The sequence below is a fragment of the Ziziphus jujuba genome, chromosome 10 (genome assembly GCF_031755915.1).
Source record: "Ziziphus jujuba cultivar Dongzao chromosome 10, ASM3175591v1".
In the NCBI taxonomy this organism is placed as follows: domain Eukaryota; kingdom Viridiplantae; phylum Streptophyta; class Magnoliopsida; order Rosales; family Rhamnaceae; genus Ziziphus; species Ziziphus jujuba.
This window is the reverse complement of record NC_083388.1, coordinates 23763616-23787259: the sequence shown is the minus strand read 5'-3', so window position 1 is coordinate 23787259 and position 23644 is coordinate 23763616. Positions and strand designations below refer to the sequence as shown.

Here is a 23644-nt window from a genome sequence, read left to right as displayed (position 1 = left end):
ATGAACACCTAATTAATATAATCTAGTCCCAAATTCATTAGACTAGGTTTACCATGGTAATGAAACCATAACTCATTAATTGACTCTTTGTTCAATCTCTATGAACAAGTTATTACCCCCCCCCCCCCAAAAAAAAAAAAAAAAGTTATAGCTAAGCAAATTAGCGGTAGCTAAATTGAATTTTGATGAACTTAATTAGTATTTTCACTTTACATGGTATATCATTTCTATCTTACAATAATTTCTAGCATGAATCTATAAAAGCTGATGTTTCTATGTTGTTTTAGTGGCCATATTTAGTTTTCCTAGTGTGAAAGAAAAAGTTTCGATTGCGTATACATAATCCAATACTGGATGAAAAACAAACTTTAAACCAACCTTTTTTTTTTTTTTTTTTTGGGGTTAATAACAGATTTTAAACTAACTATTTGTATTCTTTCTCTTTGTTCTTAATTCATAGCCAAGGAGGAACATTGCTAAAGAGTACAAAAGAGAGGGTATAGTTGTTATTAACTTTCCGAAATTGACCAAATAAAAGAAAAAAACTATAAAATTAACAGGTGATTTATATTTGTAGGAAAGATGAATAATTTATAAAAAGCCACACTTGAAATAGAGACAGCTAATGTATGGTTGTAGCTTGGTTTACCCAATACCCGAACAACCTCCAGCTTTTGGATAAGCCTGAAACTAAATAAATTTTAATTTATTTTTTAAATTATGAGCTTTATAGCTTGTTTTTGATGAATTATTTATTTATGTTTAACTTAATTTACTTAAAATTAAACCCATCTCAGCAAAATAAGAAAAAAAATAAAAAATAAAAAATCAAAGGAGAAACGGTATCAAATAATCCATGAGGGCCATAGCCCATAATCCGATCCGCACATATTCAATAGGTTGGTCCGACTCCGACCCAGTTATAGCCACCCAAATAACCAGCAATCCGTACGTACTGCATACCATATATATACACCAAACACCTCGTAAACCCTAATTTCTCAACCTCCTCTGCGCTTCCTATTGTTCGCCGATTCTTTCGAGTACTGAGGCTGTTATCCATTGTCACTGAAAATGGTGAGTTCGAAGTTCTTGATTCTGTTCTTATTGTCACCCTCCAATTTTTTTCCGAGTAAATGCTGTATACTGAAAAAATACATTGCGACAAAGAAAAATTTAATCTTTCTGAAATTCCGATTCCGATTCCTCTCCACCCTGACGGAACACCATATACTTTTTGGTTTTTTTTCCAATTTGTTTGGTAAATAAAAATGGGGTTTTTATTTTTTATTTTTGGTTGGATTTTGGGATTTGTTTATGACAGGCGGATGTGGAGACGGACGTCGCAGTTGCTGCAGGGCTGCCGAAGAAGAGGACGTTCAAGAAGTTCAGCTTCAGAGGCGTCGATTTGGATGCGCTTCTTGATATGTCTACGGATGAGCTCGTCAAGCTCTTCACTGCTAGAGCTCGTAGAAGGTATACATTTACCATCAGAGTTGAGTTTGTGTGTGGTTTTTATTTTTGTATTCGGGTTTTGGTTTTTGATTTGGGAATTCTCTGTTTTGGTTGATTGGAATGAGTTAGGTTTCAAAGAGGTTTGAAGAGAAAGCCGATGGCTTTGATTAAGAAGCTGCGCAAAGCTGTGAGATCTCTTTCTATCTCTCTGTTATTATTCCTTTTACGTGTTGGCTGAATTTTTTTACATCCTGTTTGTACCAATTGTTTTATTTATCAAGCTTACTGTGTATTCGGCGATTGTTCTAAATAGAGTTCCATTTTTTTTTTTTAAGTGGAAATTTTTAAGGTAGATCTGTATGGATTTATAGTTTTCTACTGGTTTAGTGTTGGAGTGCAAACTAAATTTATCTAAGAGCAGATTAAGTCCTATTGGTCTCTTTGGGTTGTAACTATATAAGCTGTTTTGATTGACAAAGAGGCTTTGTGTGATTCCTTGTATTTGACTGATGGAGAAAGGGAGAACATATGGGTACTAAATTCAAAGCGACATTCGTAAGGCTAGAGGTTGATGCCTATGCATAGGTGTCCTATATCATGGCGCATTAACGTGAAAAGTATAACTAGAAATTTGAGATCAGAATATGATCTTTGATCTAAGTTCCGGAAGTTTTGAAAGCTTTTTAAGTTTGTTCCATCTTAAGATGTTGGTGATCGAATAAACAGTGTAAATTTTGTTGAGTGTAACTGTTACTGGTATGCTTTTCTGGAAGACAGTTTTTGGTTGCTTGCTGGTCGGACTGTATATTGTGTGGTATAAACATGCACGTGAAGTTTAAACTGGCATTTATTTGGGTTTTGCTTATGATTCGTAACAGAAAAGGGAGGCACCACCTGGTGAGAAGCCGGAGCCAGTGAGGACTCACCTTAGAAACATGATAATTGTACCTGAAATGATTGGGAGCATTATTGGGGTTTACAATGGGAAAACCTTCAATCAGGTTGAGATCAAGCCAGAAATGATTGGTCATTATCTTGCTGAGTTTTCCATATCATACAAGCCTGTGAAGCACGGTCGGCCTGGTATTGGTGCTACCCACTCTTCCAGATTCATTCCCCTCAAATGAAGATTTTATTTGGCTTTTGGTACTTGGTATTTTCTTCGATATGATGTTAGTTTTCTCATGGGCAATTTGTTGTTTGTGAACGAGTTAAATGGTTTGTAGAATTTCAACGAGTTGAGTACATTTTTCACTGTTGCTTTTGGACAAGTTAATTAGATTTTGCGGTTGGTTTAATGTTTCATGTTTAAAAAAGAATCCCTTCCTATAATGATTTGCCCTCTTGGTATTACAGACCACTGCGGGAAGTAAAATGGAGAATTTAATTTATTACTTTTTGTTTGTTTGTTTGTATAATTGTAATTAACATGGAGAATCTGATTTAACAATCTAATCAATTATGAATAAAGGTTAAGATATATAAATATATGTTTTATCACATAGCACACCAAGGTAGAACAAACTTGTTTCCATCTGAACATCCTCAAATGTATTACAATTTGCTATATATTCATATATCATGTCCGATAAATAATACTAAAAGAGGAAAACAAAAAAAATAGAGAAAGGAAAGAAATAAAGAACAAACAAATATAAAGTACAAACATTGAAAGCGTCACCTTCTGAAGAATCTGAGAAGCGCAGGTTTTATTTGCTTGAATTTCATGGCTTTCTTTCACCATTAATCCTTGTCTGGAGGTGGCATGTAAATATCAACTACATATTCTTCTCATCGTCCTTTTGGATTGACAATCTGCGAGAAGATTTCCTCAGTATTCATCTCTTCGGTGTCGCCGTGCACCTCACTTGCACTTCCATGGCTTTGGTTACTGTAATGCGAGGCAGCATTTTGGTTTCTTGAACCACTTTCGTCGTGATTGCTTTCGCTGCGCCTAGAAGAATGACTTGAACCTTCCATGTTGTCCTGCAACTGGAGAGCAAACTCAAGATTCCACAATATGTCATTCAAAGTGGGGCGATCCATTCCGTGCTCGGACAAGCACTTCTCAGCTGTATCTGCGAACTTCTTCATGCTTTCTGGGTTGATTTTACCCTTAAGGTAAGGATCAATAATGTCTTCCAGTACTCCTTTCTTTTGGCAATGCAGTGCCCAATCTGCAAGACTAACTTGTTCCTTTGGCAAGCTTGGATTAAGAGCTGGCCTTGCACACAACACCTCGAAAAGGACTACTCCAAAAGAGTAAACATCGGACTTTTCAGTCAGTTGTTGCCTCTTGAAGTATTCAGGATCCAAATAGCCAAAGCTACCCTTCACCACCGTACTAACATGACCATTGCTCATGTCTGGACCCGTTTTCGAGAGTCCGAAATCTGAAACCTTGGCATCCCATTGTTCGTCCAAGAGAATGTTGGTCGTTTTGACATCCCTATGAATGATGGTCCACTTTGCTCCTGTGTGAAGGTAATGAAGTCCCTTTGCTGCTCCAATGCAAATTTCCAACCTTCGCTTCCATGTGAGATGAGGTTTGTTGGACTTGTAAAGATGCTCCCTCAGAGTCCCACGAGCCATGTAGTCATAAACCAAACACATCTCCCTATCTTCCTCACAGAACCCGATCAGAGAGACCAAGTGCTTATGTCTTAACTCTGAAAGCATCTCAATTTCTGTCTGGAATTCATTGACTCCCTGTTCTGAAGATGGATTTGACCTTTTAATGGCAACTTTCATTCCTCCATCGACAATTCCCTTGTAGACCTTTCCAAAGCCACCAACTCCAATGACATTCGACTCATCAAAGTTCTTAGTAGCATGTTTCATCTCCGCAAAGCTGAAACGCCGGCAACGACCCTGAGCTGCTGAAGAGAGGTGGGTACTAGCATTGCTCTTCCCTGAGATTGTTGATCTAGTGCCACTGGTATGGGAATTCCCATAGAGAGGAAGCCAGCTCGAAGTTTGTGAATCCGTTCCGGGTTCTTTTTTCTTCCGATTGTAGACAGCAATGCACAATGCAGCCATTATTCCAACGGCTGCAGCTCCTCCAGCAGCTCCACCGATCACATGAGCCTTGGATGTGGTTTCAGTTTGAAAACTTTTCTGTTGTTGCTCATTCTTGATGAACATATCCGAAGGCTGAGGATTGGGTCCTGCCAAGCTCTTTTTCATATCAAGCTTAAATATTTCTATTCCATTAAGGAGTGCATCGTAGAATTCAGGCTGTGTTTCCTTTGCAGGGTTCATGGCCAACCAAAGCTCCTCATCCCCTTTCCCATCTACAACATAAACCACATAATCTTTGTACGTTGGCACCCCCTTTCCTCCTGACCAGGCAATCACATCTGCCTCTCGCTGTGCAGTTTGATTGTTGATGTAGATATTGAAGACTATCTGGTTGGGTTTGGTGTTGTAAAAGTCACAGAAATGCAACCTCACAAGGTACATGTAGTTTGGATCAATCTGCTGGAAAACCCATGTGAGATTGTAATTCTGGTTGATTGCCTTTGAATTTCCCATTGATCTTGCCGTGCTGTAAACATCTACCGGAGCCACATACTTCGGCACGTTTTGGTAATCGATTTTGGAGTTGGCATTGGCCTGATTGGTGACCCCAGATTGAGCCCCAAACATGTAAGGCAAGTCATCATACCATGTCCTGGTGAGACCAGAGTCATTGTTTGGTGAGATAAATTGCCCACCAACGTTTAGTCTATACATCGTCTGCATATTTGAGCTCTTGGCATCAATGGCCTGGTCTGAGAACCCAACCATTGTCACCGTGTCGAACATGTCGGCTGCCATTGGAATCAACTCAATCCCATTGACAAATGCAAAACCGACAACAGGCTCAAATGTGACAATCAGAGAATCTGAAGTGGGAGGCACCAAGGAGTATTCCCTAATGATGTAGGATTGTGTAAGTGCTTTACAAGTTAAGGAAGCGCTGAAATTTTTCATGAGAGTGAGATCGTTGGCCATCACATTGAAAAATGCCTCTTCAGCATTGTTGCTTCCGTACACCGCAGGGTAAAAATGGAGCCTAAGAAAATACCGTTGGTCAGGTTTCACAGAGAGCTTGTATGTTGCTTTTGAGGTGAAAATTCTTGCTGTCATGTATGGAGTCTCTGAAAGCAGAGAAGGGTCTTGGAATTGGGCTCTAACAGAAGCTGAATTGCCTCCGGTGATGAATTTGGCATCCGGTTCCCATTTCCTACCATCTGCATCTTTGGCTTCACTCTCTGTGCCACAACCAAGGATCAATGAGTCCACCGAATCTAAACTCGTGCCATGGATGGCATTGGACACCAAAGATAGAAAAACAAGGTAAAACAGCTTCTGCGTTTTAATGTACATGGCTGACCAGAAAGAAATGGGAAGAGAAATTCCACAAATGACGTACAGGAAAACCAAAGGAAGGTGGTGATCAAGAATTTCAAGGTGTTCTAAGAAAAAAAGTTTTCCTGTACGCCAGAATAACAAAATGGTTTCCTCTGGTTCTAGTTTTGTTTTTGCTTTTTTCCCTTTTTTTTTTTTTTTTTTTTTTTCTTGTATTTTTCCTTTGTTGTTGATTTTCTTGGGGTTGGTCCTGTTGTGGTGGTGTTACTTAGGTATAACCATGCTTAATCAACCCTGGAGACTCAGAGAGTTAACAGCCTTATCTGGATCACAAAAGGACCAGACCAGGCGAAAAATGAAAAGAGGAAGATGACTTATTATGTTTCTAGTTTGTAAAAGTGGAATATCTCAAACCTTTGTTTTTGATTGCTGATTTGTTTTTCTGGGTCACCATTGTTGGGTCGGGTCAGTCCAAAAGCCTAAGAGAAAACATGGATCATTAAAATCAGTTTGAAACCGATGATTGAGAGAAAGAATCGTTGTGTATTGTGTATATTTTGATTGGCTCTTAACATCTAAAATGCGGTTTTTGCATAATTTCTATTTACAAGCCGGAAAAAGAAAATAATAAAAAAGCTAAATTTAGAAATTTTTATTGTTTCCTATGATTTAGGAAATGATCGAGTAGAAGAAGAGAGACCCAAAAAAGAAAAATAATAAAATAAAAATAAAATAAAGCAATTACAGAACAAAATCGCTAAAAGTTGCAGTGATGGAAACAAAAAACAATTTCTGAATTGGAAGTGAAATGTATTATTACATCAAAAAAGGAATTAGGAAAAAGGAAGGTTCTATAGAATGAACAACAATAATAATAATAAAAAAAAAAGGTTACCAAAAATAAAAAAAGAGAGTAACAAATTCTAAAAATTGGTGAATTAAAAACAAAAAGTGGGTCTAAAATTAACGTGGGGATGGTTGAGTAGAGAAGAACAGAGGCAGTTACAAATGAATGGTGGGAATAGGAAGAGATGAGCCCCAACGGATGGTCTCCACCACCACCTTCCATTAAAGACCTTCTTTTCTGAAGCTCTTTATGGTGTTCAGCCAGACAGGGCTTATCTATTTGGTCTTTCCATCATATCATATTCCTAAACTCAATAAACACCCAAAAAAAAAAAAAAAATTATTCCCCACTTTTTTTATTAATCTAATTTCTTTCTCTCCATCTCCCTCACCGATCTTACATTTTCCAAGTCTCCAAAAAAAAAAAAAAGCCATCCTTTTTCTTTTCGAGTGGGGCGAAAACGTCGACGTTTAGGCTCGTGGGGGCGGCTTTCTCATCGCCGCCGCCACAGCCACCTCTACCACCGCCACTAATAAGATAAGATAAGATAATTTCAATGACGGAAATGGAACGTCGTCACGACCCGCAAGTACAGGAGAAGGAAGTGTCGCTGTCGTCGCAATCGTCGAGCAATTTGGATTCAGAAGAGGAGCTGCAGCACATGCCGTTGGCTCCTCCCAGGTTGAAAAGCCACAAGCGTTTGTCCAAGCAGCTGTCAATGTGCGAGACCCCACGTGACATTGCATGGGAAAGGCGCCGGCGGCAGATCCTCAGGCAAGAGCGTCGGAAACGCGGTATCTCCGATTCCGACGACCTTACCGATGAGGACTTGCATGAACTTAAAGGGTGTATAGAGCTTGGGTTTGGGTTCAATGAGGAAGATGGTCAAAGGCTTTGCAGTACTCTACCGGCTCTTGACCTTTACTTCGCCGTCAACCGGCAGATCTCACCTAGTCCGGTTTCCACTCCGCAGAGCCGTAAGTCCACGTCGTCGCTTGGTGAACGGTCTTCGTCTTTCGAAAGCCCCAAGAGCGAATCCGAATCATGGAAGATTTGCAGTCCAGGTAATCATTGAATACTATACAATTCTACTGTAGTGAATTTGCATGGTTATTATAATTTTTTTATTTTTTACTGTGGGGGGGTTAATGTGGGTTTTTGCATGCATGCATGCAGGTGATGATCCTCAACAAGTGAAGACAAAGTTGAGGCATTGGGCTCAAGCGGTTGCCTGTTCATTGATGCAGTCATACTGAGAGAGATGTGGGGTGGCTTTGTACAGGGAATACTAGATAAAGAAATAATAATAATAATTAATTAATTAAAAAAAAAAGAAAGAGAGGGAGAGAGAGAGAGAGAGAGAGAGAGGGTTGGCTAATGAAAGTTTAATTAGGATTTTTTTTTTTTTCTGGGTATTAAATATTTGTAATGTTGGTCGCCGGTACTGCTGTAGTAGTTGCCAACAAAAAATCGGTGGGCGGCTTAAAATGTGTTTATCGGGGGTATATGTTTATTTCTTAGGGCCAAAGGAGTCCACTGGGAATGTTGCATGAGAACTTTGGTTATAGGATTTATATGCTTTTAACATACTCTTTTTTTTTTTTTTATTTCTTTTCTTTTCTATTTTCTATTTTCTATTTATTTAATTTTTTTTTTTTTTGGGCAAGGAAAAAACCATTTTCAATCTTAATTTCTCATTGGCACAGCATATACATGTCTAAAGAACCAAAATTTTGTGTGGCATGCATTTTTATACCCGAGATCCACCATGAAGGAAAAAGGGTCTTCTAAAGATTTTTAGATTCATCAAGTTGCCTATAGTATATCTTATATTATGCTATTCAATTTTCAAGTGCATACATAACTTATAGCTAGGTTGCACCGTTTGCAGTATAACTGTGATGGACTACTGGATACATTATCATGCGGGCCTTGTTTTTATGGGACTGTAGCCCTCCCACCATTGTGATTAATTGAATATCATTATTGGAATAAAACTTAATTCTATTTTTCCACGTAAACGCTCAAAGCATTATGAAAAACCAACATTTTATTCTTCTAATTACCTTACAAAAGCCAAAAAGATTAACAATAAGGATTTTGAACTATCATCTGTATTTCTCTCTTAAGCTTAGCATAAACCTAGAAAAAAAAAAAAATTTGTATAACATGGAACTTTTGCACTTATTCAGGTTTTATTGATTGTTAGAACTACATGTAGATACACATATTAGAGTTTTATTCATTCAAAGTTCATCTATACAATTTTACTTGGTACATCTTTTGATTCCTTAATTAATATATGTTTGCTCAAATTCCTTTTAGTACTCACGAATATTTCAGATTTGCCCTTAACTCATATCTTCTAAGAATATGAATGTTGCGTGTCCACCCAGCAAAACAAGTGGAATCTTGATGTAGTTTAAAGTTATTTTTATCTTTTGGTAAATAAATGTAGTTCACAAGTTAAAAAATGTAAATAAACAATTAAAGCGTAGAGAAATTGGAAATTCATTTAAAAAAGTATTACTCCGCAAAAAAGAGAAAAATTTATACTTTTTTGTTTTTTTAAAATTTTTTGACTAGAGAAAAAAAATTTACTCGGTTTTAATTTTACCTTTTGTTTCCGCGTTTTGCTGGAAACTTTCTTTCGGGGTTTATTTTCTTAAGCCGTGTTTCGATTAATCTGTCTCACTACTATAATAAGACTAAAAATATTATTTTTTATTTTACAATAATAATAATAAAAACCCATTTATTGTTTGTTGGTTTTTCTTTTTCTTAAATCTGTAGTACCTCAGCCTCCGACCTCTTTAAGACCCGAAGCTTCTATTTATTTGTTGGCTGCGTTGTCCCCTGTGTCTCGGAGACAGCTGGTGGTTGCCGCAGGGAGTGGGAGTTCTCTTTCTCAAACTAAAATTCTTTTTCTTCTGCTTTACAACAACCAACAGGCTTCTTCTGCTTCTTTATTTATTTATTTTAGTGCTTACCGTTATCATGGCCCGTGATGCTGATGCTTCTACTGCCCTTGCAGGTCTTCTATCTATCTATCTCAATCTATTTTGCATACCCTTTTTCGTTTTTTCTATGTTTCTCATGGCTTAAGACCAAAAGCTCGATACTTTTGATTTCTTATAGTTTTTATATATGCATATATTAAAATGCCCATTCTGCTTACTGTCAATACTAATAATTGGTTATTTTGTTGTATAGTGAGGCAGAAAGTTCAACAATTTCTAAATGCCGCTTGCACAGGAAATCTTAACCTCTTAAAGAGTAGGTTAACGCTATCCCTCCTTTTCTACTTATTATTTTGGACTGATCTTGAATTGAGTTCTTCTCCAACCCCTCTTTGTATTTGGAAATTTATGATTTTTATTTTGGGTTTTATTTGGATTTTGCTTCCGAGTAGAGTTGGCGGGGCAGCTTGATGAAGGGAAGGGATTGGCCAAAACAATAGCTGATATCAAGGATGCTAACAAACGTGGGGCTCTTCATTTTGCTGCAAGAGAGGGCAAGACTGAGGTGTGCAAGTACTTATTGGAGGAATTGAAACTCGACGTTGATACAAAAGACGAAGATGGTATACACTTGATGCTATATGTTGTCCGATTTTAATATTTTATTCATGCTCTCTTCAGTATTGTGGATGATTTTGTTTTGGATTTCTGATTGGAATGCAATTATAGTGTTTTATAGTGTTTTGAGTTAGTCATTGGTGATGAATGGTCGTATATTCTGTTTGTCTTGGTGGGTTTCATGATTTGGAGAAAATATTTCCAATGTTTTGTGTATAGGCTGTAATGGAAGACGAGAAATAAGAATAATATTCTATGTACTATAATTTAAGATGTTTCAAGTCTTTTGTATGATTGGGTTTTTCCTTTTTCTTTAAAGCTGGATAGCCAGCATAATAAGATTGCATTTTGCTACATTTAGAATTAGTAATTTTTCATGTGCCTTGACCTTTATAAATAACTAGACAACACAGCAACCAAACATACAAATTAAAATGTTGGTGAGGATGATCATAGAAGTAGTAAATAAGAATGATTGACCTTCAATCAAACTAATGACTCCAACTTACATTTATGAGGTTGTGGACATGCCTTGTTACTTTGAAATAACATAAAGAAACTAGTAATGCTTCAATTCTACCTATCTTAGGTAATGCTACCACCGTAATTGGTGAAACAAACAACAGCGGGTCTGACTAAGGTTTTATAATCAGCAAATCTTTTACCAATATTATAATGTCATCATGTGGTATGGACATTCCTTTTGTTTTCATCTTTATGAGTCTTTTTGTCAGATTGAGTTGGTTATATAACCATAGATTGAAGTTTCATAATCATTATCAAGAGGCCCAAATGCACATTCTGTTTCATAATCATTGTCATTTGTTGTCATAAAGTCGCTATGCCTTCATGTATTATGCATTTATCTGTATGTATGTAAAGTGTCAGTTTTATGTATGGCTGACATTCATGTTCATATTTCGTCTAAAACTGTGCACGGTTTAAGCTTGAATTCATTGCTCTCTTGCTAAAGTGATTACAATAGCCGGAATAATAAGTGGCACATGACTTGAAATTTCACATTCATATGCAGGTGAGACTCCTGTTCTTCATGCTGCTCGACAAGGACATACTGGGACTGCAAAATTCCTTGTCGAGCATGGTGCTGATCCTAATATACCCAGTGAGTTAGGGGCCACAGCACTACACCATGCTGCAGGGATAGGTATGCCTTTTGATTTTCCTACTTTGTCTTGCCTTTTCTTTTCATATCTTATATTTGGATGGATGGTTGTGCCTGTAAGTTTATGGCATATTTTGTGGAGTTTTCTTGTTTTTGATTGTGTCACTTCCCTATCTAGTAATTGGTGAATCTTTTTCTTTGTTTCTTCCTCTGAAACATCTCAGGGGTGACTGAGTTATGTCTCACTGCTTTTGGTTCTAAATGTGTTTGTACGAGCTGAATCCGTGTTCTTGTGTTTGTTCATGGTGACTTTGACTTCTTAGGCCTCAAAACTATGCCTTCAAGTTTTAGAGAAAATTTTGTTGCTATTACTGCTGAATCATCTATATTTCTATTTTTCTTGACCTCACCCCTATGACTGTTTGGTCTAGTTGCAGGATTTATTCTTGAATGTAACATGATTGAAGAAGTGTGATAGTGTTACCGAAATTTATAATCGAATTTTGAGTTCTGATTTAATTTTTGGTTGTTGCAGGGGATATTGAGCTGCTGAGATATTTAATATCCAAAGGTGTTGATGTTGATTCACAAAGTGATGCTGGTACTCCTCTAATTTGGGCAGCTGGTCATGTCCAACAAGATTCTGTTAAAGTTCTGTTAGAACACCACGCTAATGTGAGCTTGTAATTTGTTGTTTTTCTGTTGTTTAAATTTTCTCTATGGTGAAATTATTTCTTTAAGTTGCGTGCATATATAATTTGGGGTGCTTTAGTCAAAGTGCCTCTTTTGTAGGAATCTCTTCTTTTCATTTTTTGTATTTGAAAGCAATTTTCTCATCCTCTTGTACCGGTTAAGGGACATTTTTAAGGAATCATATTTTCCTTGGTTGATGGGGTTCCCTCATATTGATCACAGGCATTTGCTTTTTGGCTGTGGAATAATATTAGAAAAACAAATTTTACCTTTCCACTGAAGTCTGAGGCTTGTTTGTTAACTTGGGATTATTGTTTTGCAGCCTAATGCTGAAACTGACGATGGTATCACTCCTCTGTTGTCATCTGTGGCGGCTGGTTCACTGGCATGCCTAGAGTTATTGATTCAGGTTCTGTCCTTTTCTTAATCTTCCGATTAATGAATTTAAAGTTTGCAAGTGCCATGCAAATGGTTTCTACACACATCTTACCCCACAAAAACACACACACACACGCACACAAATATACATATCTGCATAGAAAAGCTGCAGGGGTTTACATCCTTTTATAACTTATGAGGTGAAAATAGTTCTTTCTTTGTCCACTGATTTTAATGCCTTTGCATATTTTCATTCATCAGCAGAAAGCTTATTTATTATTTTAATATTTTTAATTAATTAATTTTTTTCATTTTATGATGTACAGGCAGGTGCTAAAGTGAATGTTAATGCTGGTGGAGCAACCCCTTTGCACATAGCTGCTGACAGTGGCAGTGTAGAAATCATAAACTGTTTGTTAAATGTTGGAGCTGATCCAAACGTTACTGACGAGGTTAAGCTAACACTGTGACTTGTGAAGAATAATAAGTTTCTTGTCAGTTTTTGTTTACCTCTACACATTCATCATTATGAGTCCAGGAGACATTTTCTTAGATAAGAATCTCAATTTGGGAGGTTTATTATTATTGTTATTATTTTTTTATTATTGTTTTCGGCATTTCTTGCCTTTTCTTAGATAAAAACTGCTGCATGTGAACTTTTGTCTCAAATTAAAGTTAATCAAGTTCATTTATTAAATAAATAAATGGTGGTTCTATGACAGGATGGCATGAAGCCTATACTTGTTGCAGCTGCAAGAGGCAATCGTGGTGCTGTTGAGATTCTGCTTCCGCTGACATCAAAGGATGAAAGCATACCGAAATGGACAGTTGATGGCATCATCGAGTATATGCAGTCTGAAGCAAGCAAACAACAGGTACTAAGATCTTGAAATTCTCTTTTGCATTTGTTACCAGTCAGGGGGCAATCATCCCAACTTTTTTATATTAGAGGGCAAATATTTTTGTACCCTATTACGGTTTCCTGGCTTAGGTTCTGTAACGTATTGTTTATATAACTAACTGGAATTTTCCAGTAAAATAGTTTTATTGGGAAAAGCACTGTAAGCATGTTATAAATGCATGTTTTCCATATCTATTTTTCATTAGAATGCAAAGTTCTTGCAGTTTATCTGCACTCAACATGTATTTAGGGCTGTCTTAAATCCTTATTAATGGAATATTTCTTTTTTGTACTAAAAGTAAAGTCATTTATAGCTATGAAAAAGGAAAATTTACAGAGCGAAGGGAGGAGGTATTCACACTAAATTAGTAGGTGATAATAAAAGGGTAAGATTACCAAAGAAACAAAATGTATAGACAGCTGTATATGGAATCAGAATAAAACTCCACAAAATTATTAAATATTATTATCTATTCTAAAGATCATTGTAGCAGTGCAGTACAACCACTACTTGGTGTTAAGTTGAAGCAAATTGGAATGTAACCATTGGCAATTAGATTTTCCTATTTTTGCTGCTAATTTAGAAGCTACCAAAGATTCTTTACATTCAAGAGAAAATTTTGCAGGAAGGCATGAGAAATCTGAAGGAAGGTAATGCATCAAAGGACTGTACAGTACCAAAGCAAGATCTCCCTGAGGTGTTGTTTTAACCCTGTAATTTAACTTGCTGATTAAGCACTGCTTCTGTAATATTTCTTATTAGTATCCTTTGTTGCTTAGCATGGAACTATTGTTTGATATAGCAATGTCATTTATAGAATTAACTATTTGTAATCGTAATTCATAGCCATATAACCATTAATGCAATTCAGACTCTTGTTTAACTTGTTTTACCATTTGTCCTACTAAAAGACTAAGACCATATGAATCCAATTATTTTTTACTTTGTAGCTTGGTTTCTTGGAAGTTCAAAGCATGGGTTTTTCTAGTGTTAATCAGGAAAACTAGGCAGGGTGGGAAAGAGGCGTTTGTCACAGCATGGCCATGTGCTTTTAGTACATTCTTTATGATTTTGAGTCTTTAGACAGAAGTAGAGGAGACCAGTTTAGTACTTTTCTTTATTTGTAGGGTACAAATGATTGTCATGCATATTGATTTGTGCGTAAAATCATTAGGAAATATGATATAAAAATTGTGTATGTTTGTAATCATAATGAATTTGCAACTACTTATTAGGTAACACCTGAAGCAAAGAAGAAAGCTGCAGAAGCAAAATCAAGAGGAGATGATGCTTTCAAGCAAAAGGATTATCATATGGCTATCAATGCTTATACACAGGTATTTTCTTTGTCAGTTCCTTGTTGTTTGCTATTTTACCTTTTCCTTATTCTGATTTAGGTTTATGATTTCTCTAAAGTTCAATGTCTGGTCGTGCATGTACAGGCAATTGATTTTGACCCCACTGATGCTACATTGCTTTCCAACCGGAGCCTTTGCTGGATCCGTCTTGGTCAAGCTGAGCATGCCTTAGCTGATGCGAAGGCCTGCAGAGCATTAAGACCAGACTGGGCAAAAGCTTGCTATCGCGAAGGTGCAGCATTGCGTTTACTGCAGGCATGCTCTAAAGTTCCATTCTTCTAGATTATAGTGTTGCAAACGAAACTTAAAGTAGTTCATATTGTTTAGTATCATTTGGTTGCTGTCTTTATTACAGAAGTTTGATGAAGCCGCCAACTCCTTTTATGAGGGCGTGAAGCTCAGCCCTGAAAATAAGGAGCTAGTAGATGCTTTCAGGTACTGATCAGAAGCACCTCTTTTCTGCTTGTCCTTTCTTCTAACTCTTCATTTTGGGATGGCCATGTCTATATACATTACATTTGCAGTCTTCTTGTGGTTATGTGGACTAAACCTTGATCTGCATTCTATTGGATGTAGTCTAACGACTTTCACTGTTTGTATAATAGGGAAGCTGTTGAAGCTGGTAGAAAATTCCATGGTACTGATAAGGAAAAATCAAAGTCTGCATCCTGATGGCGACCGTGTTAAGACTAAGGCGGCTTTGTCTTTTTGGGTGTTACATTACGAAACAATAGGACGGTGGGGAGTGAATGAAGTTAAGTCTTGAAGCTTAAACTAAGAGAATTGGGGTGACGTTGTTCGATGTTGTCACTAACAATTTTGTCAGATATTTGCCAAGAGTTATTCATATGTTTTGTGTTTGTTTGTCTTTTACCCTTGCTATGTTCTTTCTTTGGTGGGAAAATCCATGCGCAAAACGTAACAGCAAAAATGCATTAACTGGCAATTGCAATTATAGTAGATTAATAGAAAAGTTGTTTTTATGTATTTATTTGGTATTGGTATTGGTATTGTTTTTATTTGGTTGCATGTCTTCACTACCCACGTCTGGTCCAAGCAAAAACATTTTTCAACTAAGAAATCTTAACAAAAGATTTGTATTTTTAAATCTAATAATTTCTTAAATTTTTAAATTTTAAAAAAGGGGATGGATAAATAAAACAATTTGAAAATTTTTTTAGGCAGATAAGAACAAATAAAGTTCCTTTTTTGGGTTTTGAGTTGGGGACCTTGGTTAGACTTGGGGCTCCATTGTTATTAATCCAAAATCGAGGTACATTTCCACAAGCTTGGTATTTATTTAAAAATAAATAAATAAATAAACAAAGATTCTTCGGAGAAAAATAAAATATCCAATCGAGCTTGCTCCCTTTTAGGCTAAATTATCATGGAAAAAAAAAAAAAAAAGAAAAAAAAAAAAGGAAAATTGAGAACTTTTCCAGCGATTTCCTTTTCTCCTTTAAAAAACCCCATTCCTGTTTTGGGAGTTTGAGGATTTCCAATCTCCAGAATCCTAGATCAATCTCCCAATTGATCTAGGGTTAGGTTTCCTCATTCTTATTGGGAGAGATCTAGGGCTAGGGTCAAGAAAAATCCACAACAATGTCAGCAAAATCACCCTCCGGTTACGGCACCATCCCGGCGGCCACCTCACCAGGCGGACAAACATCGCCTACCTCTCCGGAGGTCTCGTTCATTGCTCGCGCCAGGAGAACGACCGAGTCCGTGATCGCCACTAGCCGTCCATGGAGCGAGCTCTTCCAATTCTCCTCCTTCTCTCGTCCTTACAACTATAACGAAGCCATGAACCGCATCAGATGGAATGTCAACTACTTTAGAATCAACTACGCCATGATAATGCTCATCATCGTCTTCCTTGGCCTACTGTGGCACCCCATTTCGATGATCGTCTTCTTGGTAATATTCATCGGGTGGTTCTTCCTCTACTTCTTTCGCGATGGACCCATTGTGGTATTCAACCGTACGTTGGATGACAGAGTCGTGCTATTAGTGCTGAGTGTGGTGACGATTGTTGCTCTGGTTCTTACAGATGTGGGTTTGAATGTGTTGGTGTCTTTGATAATTGGGGTGGTGTTTGTTGGATTGCACGCGGCTTTTCGAGCGACAGAGGACTTGTTTCTCGACGAAGAGAGTGCCGCCGAAGGTGGGTTGCTCTCGGTCGTCGGGAGTCAGCCACTGCAACCGACTTATACTCGAATTTGAATTTTGTGTGCGTTGCTTTTATTTAGTTCGTAGAGAATTCGGGTCTTTTTTCAAGGAGGATTCAGAGGCAAAAATGGGTTCTTGGAAGTTCGATCTGAAGTGGGTCTTTGCCGGACTTTTGTCAAAGGCGGTGTTTTTTTGGTTATTAATGTTATTGTTGGTTTGAACTTTGGAGAAAGTAGAATTCTTTATCTTTACCCTTTCAGTGTTTCGATTATTTAGTGAGTTGGGTTGGGTTTTGGTGTTTTACCCTCTTGTCTTCCGAACACATGGTTGTGCTATTATTTTTCTTTGCTCTTTTGTGAATCTATAGAATTTTGGTTATATTCATTTATTTTGTCAGTATGAATAGGGAAGATTATTTATCAAATTCAACTTTGTCTTGTGTCGTCTGTACTTTCAAGTTTCAGCCATAACATTTCTCAGTCTCTGTTTATGCGCATTTAGTGCAAATAATGTCATGCTTATTCAACTATTTGTGAACCAATTATTTTTATTATTTTTTGACCAAAAAAAAGCATAAGTTGATTCATGAGCTTATTCCTCTTCCGAAGGACTGTTTATTAAACCAGTCCATATTTAAACATACGGAAGTTCATGTGAAACATGCACCGGAATCGCATAAAATATGTTGAATCGACTGTCTAATGATCAATGGCAACTAGCAGTCTAGCAAGTTGACGGAGCAAACGTTCTCTTGCATTTCAAAAACAATCTCTTGTACGAACAACATGGCAGCAAGGAAAAACCATATCAACAACAAACCATGAGGGAAAATAAACTACAGAAAAGCGATAATCTTATGGAATATTAATCCTCCTCTAGATTTATGGAGTCCTTGAACTTTCCATACAAAATTTTCTTCAACTCGGCCATTTGTGCAAGTACAGATTCCTTCTCTTCTTCAAGATCTTCCAGCTTTTTGCTAGTCACCTCTTTCATCTTTTCAATCCTATCCTCAACCTCTTCTTTAGGTACATGGGCAAAGACTTCCCCTATTTGAAATCGAACCACATCCTCATCTGTAAGAATCAACTCATTGCCAGCATCTTCCAGATTGTCATTTGATTCCTGAAGAAGACAGACAGACCATCTATAAGACACCCCTTCTTCTGGTGGAGTAACAACAGTTTAAAAAACACGACAATTATGAAACTTGTATAGGGAAAATGTCAGGATATAGAGAAAGTAAAAAGCTTTGACATGAAATCGTATTAAGAACTTAGAATATCGATCAAGAGACAGAATACAGAATGCATTTATAATCTAGAAAGAGAAAGATGGAAGAATTAAGCATACAACTAAAAAACTCAGGCAAAAATGAAAGGAGATGGATTAAGGTTTCTAAATACTTACTATCATCAAATTTTAACGGCGTCTACATAAATCTAACATGAGCAAAGATCTAGGGGAGAACGCACAAATGCATACCAAGTGGAATGACCCTAACAAATACACAAAAGTACAACAAATAAATACATAAATACAACTTATAAGCATTCCCAAGTAATGAATAGCTGAGAGCCCAAGACAGTAGAAGAACAAAGAATGAAATCTGACAATAGTGACTCAGCTCCCTAAAGCAAGCTCCAAATAAGAATTTATTTTAACTTTATCCAAGCAATCTTTTCCCATGTAACATTATTTCTGTGATAGAACTCCTCTAAGCAAGAGATTAAACCAGCCTTGGCTTCATAGAGAAATGATCTATGTTGTACTCAGGAAAATGTCTCCCAAACTCCTCCTCGCCACTTTTAATCTCCTACAGTCTTTACATTCTTTTCAAGCTCTGCTCTAGCATTTCCTAAACTTCCGCTCTATATTGATTTCTACAAGAATTATGTGCCAATACAACCATTTAAATCTACTTCACTAAATTAGTATATTCATTTAGCACTTACCAGGAACCAAACTCATTGTAAGAAAATGAGTTTTTCCGTTTCATCTTCTTTTATTACCCTAATTGCACCTGACTCACTCATTTTGCTGAGGTCAAAATTTGCAAAAGTTGCAGCAATATCAAAGCTTAATCGGTTTCAAAATTGCTGTGGAGAACTTAGAAATTCAATATAGTTTAAAGAAGAGCACTCCAGGAACAACAACAAATAGTCTATCAAAATCCAAGACAGAATCTGAGCTGAATACCTTATTTCACAATATAGAACGTTGTAACTTCTAAAAACTCAGTCCAAAAACACTGAAGAACAAGAAGGCCAAAATTTCACACGTAATCCCATAGAACAAACCAAAAAATTGAGCTGGGTTTATTTCAATTTTCCCGAATATCGAAACCCACTTCAAATAATCCAACATTATTAATTTTTAAACCTGTAACCCAACATTTTTTCTTTGAACAAGGGAGAAAAAAATTGCAAACAAAAATTAGAATCCATCCATTAATCCATATATACTTATACAAGAAAATACCTTGGCAATTTTGATCTCGTCCTCGAGCTCGTGAAACCGGTTATTGAGTCGTCCAAATTTGTTTATATTTTGCTGGTCCTCCCAAGTTACCTCCGTTTCAGATACTCCACCCTTCGCCCAACAAATTTTTAAAAAAATTAAGATAAAATTTTTTTTTAACTAAATATTTACTAAGATAGAGAGAGCAATCAGAAGGAAATAAAAAAAAAAAAAAATATGCGAATGAAATATTAGGGTTTGAATTTTACCTGTTGCATGTTCGATTCGATTTCTGTAGCAAGAGAGGAAAAAAGAAACACAAATACAAAGGAGCTCGATGACCGTAAAAGTAGCTAGTGGACAGTGCAGGTATTTTGATATTTATATCGGGTTAGCGATGGCATGGAACTGGGTCGTTTACCATATGACTGAAATAGCCCTCATTTCTCTGTCAAGTCAACTATTGATTGGGAGTAAAATAGAAGGTCCCTGCTGTAATTTCCTTAATTTATTTATCATTGATTAACATGTTTTTTGGACTTGGACCAATGCCCTCTCCTGGGCCGAATTAATAAAAAAAGCCCTTTAATTAGACCTTCTGGTGATATTGGACTTCTTACGGGCCTTTATCTGTGAAAATCTGTGAAAACCCACCCGTTACCATTCCTAAGGGGTCCAAGTTTTTCTGTCCAAGCTGATATAGAACATGGACAATTTCATCAATTTTTTCACATTAGAAACGTATCCTTTGTTATTAGATATATATAATATAATTTTTCTATTAATATGAGGATAGAAAACAGTTTAGATAGAATTGCAAGATTAATGTGATAGAAATAATTATTATTCTAAAAACTTTGGCGACATGATCTGCTATAAGTTTAAGTTGTTAAATGCATGTGGATTGTAAAATACTTCCTTTTTAATCCTAATGTCTTATTATTTGCTACTAATTTGAATTAAAACTATGTTGTGTCTTCTAAGCAAGAACCTTAATGGCTTAGATTGGAGAATTGTATGTCAATACTTGCTATGGATTGTCATTCTAAGCAAATTAATTTGTTTCAGCTTTTGAGTCTTTCTAAAAAAAATGTTGTGATTTTAAATGAAGAGCATCATTGCTAACTTTTTGATTTCCAACTTCTACTATGTTTGATTTCATAACTTTTTGATATTTATCAATGAGTGCCCAAATGCTGATTCTCATACTTTAAAAAAAAAAAAAAATACTAGTCTCGAATTTCATTAATATTCCTTATTAAATTTGTAATAGTATTAATCAATATATAACTTTAAATTATATAACAACACAATTAATTAAAAACATATCATCACATACCAGTCATATCAAAAAACATGAAATTAGTTTTGAACAACAATCATACAGCAGAAAATATATATTAATATCCGATACAAAACACACGTGCATATAATGCAAATGTTTCTTTCTTCAAAAGAGTACTTAGTAGATAAAGCCGGCAGCCTAATTAATTCTAACTTTAAAAGCAAATGGATTTTTATTGACCAACTCAAAGACAATAACATCACCCACTTTGAGGTTATTGTCACTCTGGAACTTAGGCCATCCAACACAAAATCTCGCTTTTGGTTTCGGCTTCAAAACAACGTTCCAAGTTTTCCCATTCGGGGTCTCAAGGGTGACATCGATAAATCCATGAAGAAGATGTTCTTCAATGAAGGTATTGGGAACATACTGTGGAAAAAATTAAATCATACTCAGTATAGAAAAGAGGAATAATGAATAATGAATGCCGTGTATTTAGTTGATGCAGAACAATGTATATATACAAATACAGTGGGTCTAGATGAGGGAATATTACAGCCAAAAAAAAAATATATATATATATATATATACACACACCATATACAGACACAACTAAATATACATTAGTAATAAGACTGGAGATATATAGAACAAAATAATACCAAGAAAATCATGGGGAGATATTCTCCATGCTACTCAGTGCTAATAAAACCCAAGGACATGGAAAAATGTGCTAGCTAGTTGTAAAATACAATATGCTTACCATATACTTCGCTTTAATGTAGCCTTGTTGAACCCCAACAACAAACAGAGGGTGTTTGCACTTGAAAGCTTCTTTTGCACGAATAGCTTCAACCTTCTTGTCCAACTGATTGTTTGGAAAAACTTGTCCATGACCTTGTCAAAATCAAAGCAACCCAAAAAAAATAAAAAATAAAAAATAACGTTACTTTTATTAAGATAATACACATGGCCATGAGTCCATAACAGAAATAAAGACAAGAATTAAAAACTAAAATTAAACTTTGCACAAAATTAATATAGTACCTTGACTAGTGGAAGATTTGGAGTACTTTGTGTTTGGTGCATATCTGAGTCTGGTTTGATCAGTTTCTCTTCTGGTCTTCTTCTGGTGTTGAACAGCTTTCCCTCTCTTTGGGCTTGTAGGAAAATCATCATCATCATCTGAAATCTGAGCAGACGTTTCAGATTCGCTACTTTCTTCTTCTTCATCATCTTCTTCTTCACTGCTACTAGCGTCGGATGAGTGTGGCAGATTTGACTGATGATAATCGATCTCCATAGCTTTCTTACTGAATATTTGGACTAGGAAATGAGAATTAACTCCGGGTTTTCCAAGATACCTGAATACCAAGAAAGTTCCATGGCCCATGGAGTAGTTGATGGAAAAATCTGCCCATCCTTTATGAAGCCATACCTCTCCATTGCTGCGTCTTTGCAACTTAATCTTCCATTTCTTACCGTTTGGGACCTTAAGGATCGCAAAATCTGATAGATTTCTTCCATACCTTTGCACAAACTTGGGTGGAAGCATCTGGCAAAATCAAAACCCCCTCTGTATTATCTATATATATATATATACATAGTCATGCATGTCATTTGCAAATGGAACGAAAATTAAATAAATAAAAATGGGTTGTGCATATATATTTATATCGATATGAAGAAAATGCTTACAAGCTTCCGTTCTTGTTGAAAAAGAATCTTATAGAACTTTGACATGCTAAAAACACAGAAATGAAAAGAAAGGAATCAGTTAAACTAGAGATCCAGAAACCCAAAAACAAAGCAAAGCCAAAAACCCAAAAAAAAAAAAAAAAAGGAAAAAAAGAAAAGAAAGAAAGAGCAAAATACACAAGTGAAATGAAAGACAAAGAAGTGAAAGCTTTTACCTTGAGCTATTTTTGTTCGTACAGAGGGAAAGAGCTAGCAAGAGATAAAGTGAATACGGATCTGAAATTGTGGAAGGAGAGAGAGAAGCAAGGGCTTTAGAACTAGAAGATGAAGCTGGAAAAATGTGTATTGTGGGTATAGGGTTAAAAACTGCAGCTTTTGCTTTTGCTTTTGCTGTGCAGAACAGGACCCTTTTTTAGCTACAATATAAATGCTCTCATCTTCTTCTTTTACGGTCCAAAACAAAAACTGAAATATCACAGCTTTTCCTTTCCTTATTTTTGCAATATCATATCTGCCACATATACGTACTCTGGTTCAGCAGCCATGCAATAAGCGAGCCATGGCCTATGGGTATCTCTGTCTTGTCTCAGGATATCCTTAAAGCTTGATTTCAAAATCAGAGAGAGAGAGAGAGAGAGAGAGAGAGAGAGAGACTGAGAGAGTTTGACCACTTATTCACTTATTGCATTAACTGCTCTCTCTGCTTCATGGGACAAACAAAGTAAAATTTGTAGAGACACATCAAAATAGTGGTTGTAGAAATTTAAAAAACAATAACATTTTTTCTTTTTTCTTTACTATTGGTAATAGACATGAGATTATTGATAAGTCCAAAAAGCCTCTTTTGTCTCTAAACTCAAAATAAGCTATCTCAAATTAATTTACCTAATATTTGCATAGGCAATAGTGCCTTTTCTAATTTTGAGTCGTCTCACGTCTGCTAACATTCTCATTAAATCTTTCCAAGACCTACATTTGTGGTGGACCTTGGTTAAAATCAATAATATAATTTAAAACAAAAAAAAAAAGAGAGAGAGAAAATTAATGTTAAATAAAAAGAAAAAATTCTATGGATCTGAAAAATCAAGAGTAAAAAGATGAATAGTAATTAATTCTTGAAATTCTACTAGTTTTATTTTGTGATTTCCATGTTTCTTATTTTACTTGTATTTTTTTACTTTTTAATAACATTTAAAAAGAATAAAAAATATATGGGGAGAGGGGGTTAAATCAATAGACATTTATTATACCATAAAAAGTTTTACACGGGTGTGATTAAGTTTAAATCTACTAATACAATATTATAAAGTTCCAATTTTGTTTGTTTGTAAGACTTATATTATTA

The 23644-nt window shown here is 36.0% G+C and overlaps 7 protein-coding genes across 8 annotated transcripts; 4 read left to right on the top strand and 3 right to left on the bottom strand.

The window, feature by feature from the left end:
- Window positions 1-914: 914 nt before the first annotated feature.
- Window positions 915-2849, top strand: LOC107412227 (small ribosomal subunit protein uS19x). Its single transcript, XM_016019950.4, has 4 exons — window positions 915-1077; window positions 1325-1476; window positions 1585-1642; window positions 2334-2849. Exons 1-4 carry the CDS (start codon window positions 1075-1077, stop codon window positions 2580-2582), a joined length of 462 nt encoding a protein of 153 aa, XP_015875436.1. The 5' UTR covers window positions 915-1074; the 3' UTR covers window positions 2583-2849.
- A 121-nt stretch (window positions 2850-2970) lies between these two features.
- Window positions 2971-6405, bottom strand: LOC107412226 (receptor-like protein kinase ANXUR2). Its single transcript, XM_016019948.4, has one exon. The coding sequence runs from the start codon at window positions 5824-5826 to the stop codon at window positions 3247-3249; it is 2580 nt and encodes an 859-aa protein (XP_015875434.2). The 5' UTR covers window positions 5827-6405; the 3' UTR covers window positions 2971-3246.
- A 396-nt stretch (window positions 6406-6801) lies between these two features.
- On the top strand, window positions 6802-8242 carry LOC107412235 (uncharacterized). The gene is made up of 2 exons (XM_016019962.3): window positions 6802-7719; window positions 7832-8242. The coding sequence occupies exons 1-2, from the start codon at window positions 7212-7214 to the stop codon at window positions 7909-7911; spliced, it is 588 nt and encodes a 195-aa protein (XP_015875448.1). The 5' UTR covers window positions 6802-7211; the 3' UTR covers window positions 7912-8242.
- Window positions 8243-9368: 1126 nt separating this feature from the next.
- On the top strand, window positions 9369-15676 carry LOC107412234 (uncharacterized). 2 transcript variants are annotated; one of them, XM_016019960.4, is made up of 13 exons: window positions 9375-9689; window positions 9869-9931; window positions 10068-10238; window positions 11267-11398; window positions 11892-12031; window positions 12372-12458; window positions 12754-12879; window positions 13150-13302; window positions 13955-14026; window positions 14565-14666; window positions 14772-14942; window positions 15043-15122; window positions 15293-15676. In XM_016019960.4, the coding sequence occupies exons 1-13, from the start codon at window positions 9653-9655 to the stop codon at window positions 15357-15359; spliced, it is 1401 nt and encodes a 466-aa protein (XP_015875446.3). In that variant the 5' UTR covers window positions 9375-9652; the 3' UTR covers window positions 15360-15676. The 2 variants fall into 2 exon arrangements, 1 of the variants encoding a protein (XP_015875446.3); XR_003054922.3 differs by lacking the exon at window positions 15293-15676 and having other exon boundaries at window positions 9369-9689; window positions 14746-14942.
- Window positions 15677-16029: 353 nt separating this feature from the next.
- On the top strand, window positions 16030-17240 carry LOC107412224 (PRA1 family protein E). Its single transcript, XM_016019946.4, has one exon. The coding sequence runs from the start codon at window positions 16290-16292 to the stop codon at window positions 16908-16910; it is 621 nt and encodes a 206-aa protein (XP_015875432.2). The 5' UTR covers window positions 16030-16289; the 3' UTR covers window positions 16911-17240.
- A 347-nt stretch (window positions 17241-17587) lies between these two features.
- On the bottom strand, window positions 17588-19732 carry LOC107412225 (probable prefoldin subunit 4). The gene is made up of 3 exons (XM_016019947.3): window positions 19586-19732; window positions 19338-19448; window positions 17588-17981 (listed from the first exon to the last, which is right to left on the bottom strand). Exons 1-3 carry the CDS (start codon window positions 19592-19594, stop codon window positions 17721-17723), a joined length of 381 nt encoding a protein of 126 aa, XP_015875433.1. The 5' UTR covers window positions 19595-19732; the 3' UTR covers window positions 17588-17720.
- Window positions 19733-20629: 897 nt separating this feature from the next.
- LOC107412132 (B3 domain-containing transcription factor VRN1) lies at window positions 20630-22861 on the bottom strand. Its single transcript, XM_048468051.2, has 5 exons — window positions 22515-22861; window positions 22300-22345; window positions 21649-22156; window positions 21365-21498; window positions 20630-21030 (listed from the first exon to the last, which is right to left on the bottom strand). Exons 2-5 carry the CDS (start codon window positions 22342-22344, stop codon window positions 20800-20802), a joined length of 918 nt encoding a protein of 305 aa, XP_048324008.2. The 5' UTR covers window position 22345; window positions 22515-22861; the 3' UTR covers window positions 20630-20799.
- Between the last annotated feature and the right edge of the window lie 783 nt (window positions 22862-23644).